Genomic DNA, 7609 nt, shown 5'->3' with positions numbered 1-7609 from the left:
TGGGTTCAGCCCTATAGAAGCCTATAGCTTGGGTTCAGCCCTACAGAAACCTATACCTTGGGTTCAGCCCTATAGAAACCTATAGCTTGGGCTCAGCCCACAGCAGACTATAGCTTGGGTTCAGCCCTATAGAAGCCTATAGCTTGGGTTCAGCCCAACAGAAGCCTATAGCTTGGGTTCAGCCCAACAGAAACCTATAGCTTGGGTCTCCAAAATTCAACCAAGCAAATTGAGGGCACACAATTAAAATTGTGAATAACAACACAGCTATGTATAGCCTACTTCACTATGGAAGAGGAGTCACAATACATGTCATGTTGATAGGACTTTCAGTTTGCTTCCATATAACTGGTTTCACATTCATCTCTAGGAAAACTCATGTAAAACAATGAATGTGTATTTTACAAACCCCTTCTCCAATCAGATGACTCATTTACCTAGCTCTTATCAATAGATCTCATCAATTTATAAATTACAGTGCATGGAGAATGCTATTTCTATCAGGAAAAAGGAGATGCTTTTTCCACTTGGAAACGGAAGGTTCGCTCCACCGTATTCATGGTCTCCTCGCGCGTAGGGGGAGGTCAAGGTCCGAATATAGCATTACTATAGCAACACCTTCATTTCTTAGATCTCCACCCAGAACAATTAGCAGGTGAATAGCATGCTATCGTCAAAAACTACGACACACCCACCCACACCATTCCAGCCGTACAACCAGGGTTGTGAACCGCAGGATATAAAGCAGTACTATATTGTCTGGCCTCAATCTATACATTAACCCCTATGTTAAAGGGAGGTGAAATAACACTCATATTACTCTGCTGTCAAACATTTTCTTTATTGAATGAATGGACTGCTGCTATTGAATTTCTTTTTGGAAATAATCATTCAAACTGAAAAGAAATTGGATAAATAAAAGCCAACATAGTGATTCTGATTTCCCATAGAATATACATTAAACACGGTAGTATAATATTATCTAAACACTATAGTTTAGTCTCCCCAGGCAGCTTCACTCAATACATTAGATAATAGAGACGACTACTGGTAGGAGCTCATTCCTCTGCACCTCTACAGGCTGACTGATAGATCACCCAGGGTCTGCTTTATTCTCTTACTATAGACGAATGATGTAGGATAATAAGGTCAACATCATTTTATACCATTAAAAGGATAAAGTCACTAAACCTCATAATGTGTGCATCCATCAACACTAAATAGTTCCTATAGAACTAGTTGCAACGTAAATGTAAAAGCCTCTAAATTAACACACCATACCTTCATGGACAACGAGTATGTAACAGACTTGGGGCTCTATTCAATCCGTATTGTGGAAGTTCAGCCTTACAGCAGCATTTAAATTTAAAGGTTACTGCGTCAGCAGAGACCGCATTCACAGTGGTCCTTCTGTAGCACAGTTGGTAGAGCATGGCGCTTGTAACGCCAGGGTAGTGGGTTCGATTCCCGGGACCACCCATACGTAGAATGTATGCACACATGACTGTAAGTCGCTTTGGATAAAAGCGTCTGCTAAATGGCATTTATTATTATTATTATTATTATTACAGTGAACACTGAATATGTCGGCTCAATCGAAAATGAAAGTAATTCCTATCACTTCAGCAATCCAGCTTGAATAGAGCCCCTGGGTGCATTGATTTGAATTCCACGTTTTGTTTCTTTTAAAAATGTCTATATGTGACCTAACTGTAACACATGTTGTGGCCTGGCTGAGAGGCTGTCTGATCTATCTAAACAACCTCAAACTGATTCTATAGATCCAATGAAAAGAAAGTAAAGGCATTTCACTGTACTTGAAAACTATGACCTTATGGTTCATTCTATAGATGTCTACCCCATTCATATAAAAAGCCTTCCAGAGATAAATTATCTAAAACATATCCAGAAAATATAGCAGCTTCTCTAACAGAACCATTACAGCTCTATGTACAGATTTACTATGTTATTTTCCACACAAATGTACCATGAGTAAAAATATCATTTAAAAAAAGCCTGAAACCATCAACATGAAAGGCTTACTAGTGAGTACATTTTATTGTCCAGTGTCGTATGTATGTTTGCATTTTGATATGAGCCGTTGGTCAGAGTGCTGGGGCTAGGCCTGGATAACAGGTAGTTAGGGCCCCAGGTTGAGGGCTCAGGGCTGGGCAGACACTGCACTGCTCTCCTCCCCTCCTGGACCAGACATCTGCATGAAGAGTTCTCTCAGTTCGCTGACCTCATCTTCCTGCGGCTGGGCAACACTGCGCTGCTCGCGCTCCTCGATGAAGTCCCACAGACGGACAGAGTTCAGGAACTACAAGACAACACAGGAGAAATCACACCAACTACTTTAATTTTTGTACCAGTTTAGTATTAGCATCATGTTAGTGTTGTATAGAGAGCTACGGAGCTGTGAGGGGAACGGCACCTCAGTACCTCCAGGCTCTGATCAGGCCCTACACCCAAACAAGGGCACTGCGTTCATCCACCTCTGGCCTGCTCGCCTCCCTACCACTGAGGAAGTACAGTTCCCGCTCAGCCCAGTCAAAACTGTTCGCTGCTCTGGCCCCCCAATGGTGGAACAAACTCCCTCACGACGCCAGGACAGCGGAGTCAATCACCACCTTCCGGAGACACCTGAAACCCCACCTCTTCAAGGAATACCTAGGATAGGGTAAGTAATCCTTCTCACCCCCCCCCCCTAAAAAGATTTAGATGCACTATTGTAAGTGGCTGTTCCACTGGATGTCATAAGGTGTATGCACCAATTTGTAAGTCGCTCTGGATAAGAGCGTCTGCTAAATGACTTAAATGTAAATGTAATGTAGAGGTTCAGTATTAGCAGTGGGCCCCCGAGTGGCGCTGCGGTCCAAGGCAATGTATATCAGTTCTAGAGGCACCACGAAAGACCCTGGTTCGATTTCAGGGTGTATCACAACCGGCCGTGATTGAGGGTCCCATAGGGGGATGCAAAGTTGGCCCAGCGTCGTCCAGGTTAGGGTTTGGCCGGTGTAGGCAGTCATTGTTCTTGACTGACTTGCCTAGTTATATAAAGTTTAAATAAATAAAAATAAAATCATGGTAGGGGCTCAGTATTAGCATCATGGTAGTGTTGTATGGAGGTTCAGTATTAGCATCATGGTAGTGTTGTATCGAGGCTCAGTATTAGCATCATGGTAGTGTTGTATAGAGTTTCAGTATTAGCATCATGGTAGTGTTGTATAGGGGTTCAGTATTAGCATCATGGTAGTGTTGTATAGAGGCTCAGTATTAGCATCATGGTAGAGTTGTATAGAGGCTCAGTTTTAGCATCATGGTAGTGTTGTATAGAGGTTCAGTATTAGCAATGTTGTGCTGCTATTTTATTGACCTGGCCAAAGCTTTTGATACGGTAGACCATTCTTGTGGGCCGGCTAAGGAGTATTGGTATCCCTGAGGGTCTTTGGCCTGGTTTGCTAACTACCTCTCTCAAAGAGTGCAGTGTGTAAAGTCAGAAAATCTGCAGTCTCAGCCACTGCCTGTCACCAAAGGAGTACCCCAAGGCTCCATCCTAGGCCCCACGCTCTTCTCAATTTACATCAACAACATAGCACAGGCAGTAGAAAGCTCTCTCATCCATTTATATGCAGATGATACAGTCTTATACTCAGCTGGCCCCTCCCCGGATTTTGGGTTAAATGCTCAACAACAAAGATTTCTTAGGGTCCAACAAGCTGTCTCTACCCGTGACCTTGTTCTGAACACCTCCAAAACAAATGTCATGTGGTTTGGTAAGAAGAATGCTGGTTTCCCCACATTACTATGTCTGGGACACATGATTCCATTTCTGTTAGTCACATGTCTGTGGAACTTGTTCAGTTTATGTCTCAGTTGTTGAATCTTATGTTCATACAAATATTTACACATGTTAAGTTTGCTGACAATAAACGCAGTTGACAGTGAGAGGACGTTTATTTTTTTGCCTGTCCCCGCAGGAGGCATTTTGCCTTTTGGTAGGCCATCATTGTAAATAATAATTTGTTCTTAACTGACTTACCTAGTTAAATAAATGTTCAATAATTTGTATTTATTTAAATTGCATCATGGTAGTGTTGCATAGAGTTTCAGTATTGTATTGGTCACATACACATGGTTAGCAGACGTTATTGGTCACATGGTTAGCAGACGTTATTGGTCACATGGTTAGCAGACGTTATTGGTCACATGGTTAGCAGACGTTATTGGTCCCATGGTTAGCAGACGTTATTGGTCCCATGGTTGGCAGACGTTATTGGTCCCATGGTTGGCAGACGTTCCCATGGTTAGGGTCCCATGGTTAGCAGGCGTTATTGGTCCCATGGTTAGCAGGCGTTATTGGTCCCATGGTTAGCAGACGTTATTGGTCCCATGGTTAGCAGGCGTTATTGGTCCCATGGTTAGCAGTTATTGGTCCCATGGTTATTTATTGGTCCCATGGTTAGCAGGCGTTATTGGTCCCATGGTTAGCAGGCGTTATTGGTCCCATGGTTAGCAGACGTTATTGGTCCCATGGTTAGCAGACGTTATTGGTCCCATGGTTAGCAGGCGTTATGGTTAGGTCCCATGGTTAGCAGACGTTATTGGTCCCATGGTTAGCAGACGTTATTGGTCCCATGGTTGGCAGACGTTATTGGTCCCATGGTTAGCAGACGTTATTGGTCCCATGGTTAGCAGACGTTATTGGTCACATGGTTAGCAGACGTTATTGGTCACATGGTTAGCAGACGTTATTGGTCACATGGTTAGCAGACGTTATTGGTCACATGGTTAGCAGACGTTATTGGTCACATGGTTAGCAGACGTTATTGGTCACATGGTTAGCAGACGTTATTGGTCACATGGTTAGCAGACGTTATTGGTCACATGGTTAGCAGACGTTATTGGTCACATGGTTAGCAGACGTTATTGGTCACATGGTTAGCAGACGTTATTGGTCACATGGTTAGCAGACGTTATTGGTCACATGGTTAGCAGACGTTATTGGTCACATGGTTAGCAGACGTTATTGGTCACATGGTTAGCAGACGTTATTGGTCACATGGTTAGCAGACGTTATTGGTCCCATGGTTAGCAGACGTTATTGGTCCCATGGTTAGCAGACGTTATTGGTCCCATGGTTAGCAGACGTTATTGGTCCCATGGTTAGCAGACGTTATTGGTCCCATGGTTAGCAGACGTTATTGGTCCCATGGTTAGCAGACGTTATTGGTCCCATGGTTAGCAGACGTTATTGGTCCCATGGTTAGCAGACGTTATTGGTCCCATGGTTAGCAGACGTTATTGGTCACATGGTTAGCAGACGTTATTGGTCACATGGTTAGCAGATGTTATTGGTCACATGGTTAGCAGACGTTATTGGTCACATGGTTAGCAGATGTTATTGTTAGTGATGACTATTTAACAGTCTGATGGCCTTGAGATAGAAGCTGTTTTTCAGTCTCTCTGCCCCAGCTTTGATGCACCTGTACAGACCTCATCTCCTGGATGATAGCAGGGTGAACAAGCAGTGGCTCAGGTGGTTGTGGTCCTTGATCTTTTTGGCCTTCCTGTGACATCGGGTGCTGTAGGTGTCCTGGAGGGAAGGCCGTTTGCCCTCTGTGATGCTTTGTGCAGACTGCACCAACCTCTGGAGAGCCCTGCGGTTGAGGGCGGTGCAGTTGCCCTACCAGGCTGATACAGCCCGACAGGTTGCTCTCAGTTGTGCACCTGTAAAAGTTTGTGAAAGTTCTAGATGACAAGCCACATTTCTTCAGCCTCCTGAGGTTGGAGAGACGCTGTTGAGCCTTCACCACACTGTCTGTGTGTTTGGACCATTTCAATTTGTCCGTGATGTGTACACAGAGGAACTTTAAAAAAAAAAAAAAAATTCACCTTCTCCACTGCTGTCCCGTTAATGTGGATAGGGGGGTGCTCCCTCTGCTGTTTCCTGAAGTCCACGATCATCTCCTTTGTTTTGTTGACGTTAAATGAGAGGTTGTTATCCTGACACCACACCCCGAGAGCCCTCACCTCCTCCCTGTAGGCGGTCTCGTCATTGTTGGTAATCAAGCCAACTACTTTTGTGTTGTCTGCAAACTTGATGATTGAGTTGGAGGTGTGCATGGCCACGCAGTCATGGGTGAACAGGGAGCACAGGAGGGGGCTGAGCACGCACCCCTGTGGGGCCCCAGTGTTGAGGATCAGCGAAGTGGAGATGTTGTTTCCTACCTTCAACACCTGGGGGCAGCCCGCCAGGAAGTTCAGGACCGAATTGCACAGGGCGGGGTTGAGACACAGGGCCTCAAGCTTAAAGATGAGCTTGGAGGGTACCATGGTGTTGAATGCTGAGCTGTAGTCAATGAACAGCATTATAGGTATTATTCTTGTCCAGGTGGGATAGATAGGGAAATGTGCAGTGTGATGGCGATTGCATCGTCTGTGGACCTATTGGGGTGGTAAGCAAATTGAAGTGGGTCTAGAGTGACCGGTAAGGTGGAGGTGATATGATCCTTGACTCTCAAAGCACTTCATGATGACAGATTTGAGTACTAATTGGCGGTTGTCATTAAGTTGGCGGTAGTCAGTTATCTTTGCCTTCTAGGGTACAGGAACAATGGTGGCCATCTCGAAGTATGTGTGGACAGCGATTGAATATGTCCGTAAACACACCAGCCACCACCGGACTCCGATAGTATATCTCGAGAGAGCCATGTTTCCGTGAATCAGAGGAAGTTACAATCCCCGATGTCTCTCTGGAAAGCAAGCCTTGCCCTAATTTCGTCTAGAGACTGGACATTAGCGAATAATATACTCAGAAGTGGTGGGTGGTTTGCACGCCTCTGAAGTTTGACCTGAAGACTGCTCCCTCTACCTCTTCTCTGGTGACGTTGTTTTGGGTCAGCCTCTGGAATCGGTGCAAATGCCCTGGGTGGTTTGGACAAAGGATCCGCTTCGGGAAAGTCGTATTCCTGGTCGTGGTGCTGGTAAATTGACGTTACTCTGATATCCAATAGTTCTTCACGGCTGTATGTGTTAATACTTAAGAGTTATGGGCTAACAATGTAAGAAATAATACATAAATAAACAAAATAATGCAGTTTCCTTAGGACTGGAAGCAAGGCAGCCCCCTGTCGGTGCCATTTTGGGATTAAGCGCCATTTGGGATTAGCATCATGGTAGTGTTGTATAGAGGTTCAGTATTAGCAATGGGACCATCTCGGAGAAATGACCTAGTGTTTAGAGCGTTGGGCCAGTAACCGAAAGGTTGTTGGATCGAAGCCCCGACAAGGTAAAAATCTGTCATTCTGTCCCTGAACAAGGCAGTTAACCCACTGTTCCCCAGTAGGCAGTCATTGTAAATAAGAATTAGTGGTGACAGTAGTGGTGATAGTCTTATCAGAGCAGTCATTAACCCATAAAATTGCACCTTTATAATAAAGCATTCCATGCATCTATCATCACATTTGCAGACTAAGAAGGCCTATTATTACTAATGTGATGATTAGATTGGATAGTCATAATTGAGCCTAATAATATAACTTAATCACTGTTGGCTGAGTAAGTAGTGGTGTAGAGTAGTCCTAGGCTATATCAGGTATAGTGCATT

General features: G+C 44.4%; 1 protein-coding gene across 1 annotated transcript in view; it reads right to left on the bottom strand.

The window, feature by feature from the left end:
* Window positions 1-822: 822 nt before the first annotated feature.
* The window catches only part of LOC118388190 (E3 ubiquitin-protein ligase makorin-2-like), a 60992-nt gene continuing 54205 nt past the window's right edge, over window positions 823-7609 (bottom strand). Inside the window, exon 9 of the mRNA XM_052510268.1 lies at window positions 823-2320. Coding sequence (XP_052366228.1) covers window positions 2162-2320 — 159 coding nt within the window. The 3' untranslated portion in view covers window positions 823-2161. The remainder of the gene's footprint in view (window positions 2321-7609) is intronic.

Source organism: Oncorhynchus keta, unplaced genomic scaffold (assembly GCF_023373465.1).
Source record: "Oncorhynchus keta strain PuntledgeMale-10-30-2019 unplaced genomic scaffold, Oket_V2 Un_contig_5523_pilon_pilon, whole genome shotgun sequence".
Classification (NCBI taxonomy): domain Eukaryota; kingdom Metazoa; phylum Chordata; class Actinopteri; order Salmoniformes; family Salmonidae; genus Oncorhynchus; species Oncorhynchus keta.
Note: the sequence above shows the minus strand (reverse complement) of the source record. Positions and strands in the feature narration are given on the sequence as shown.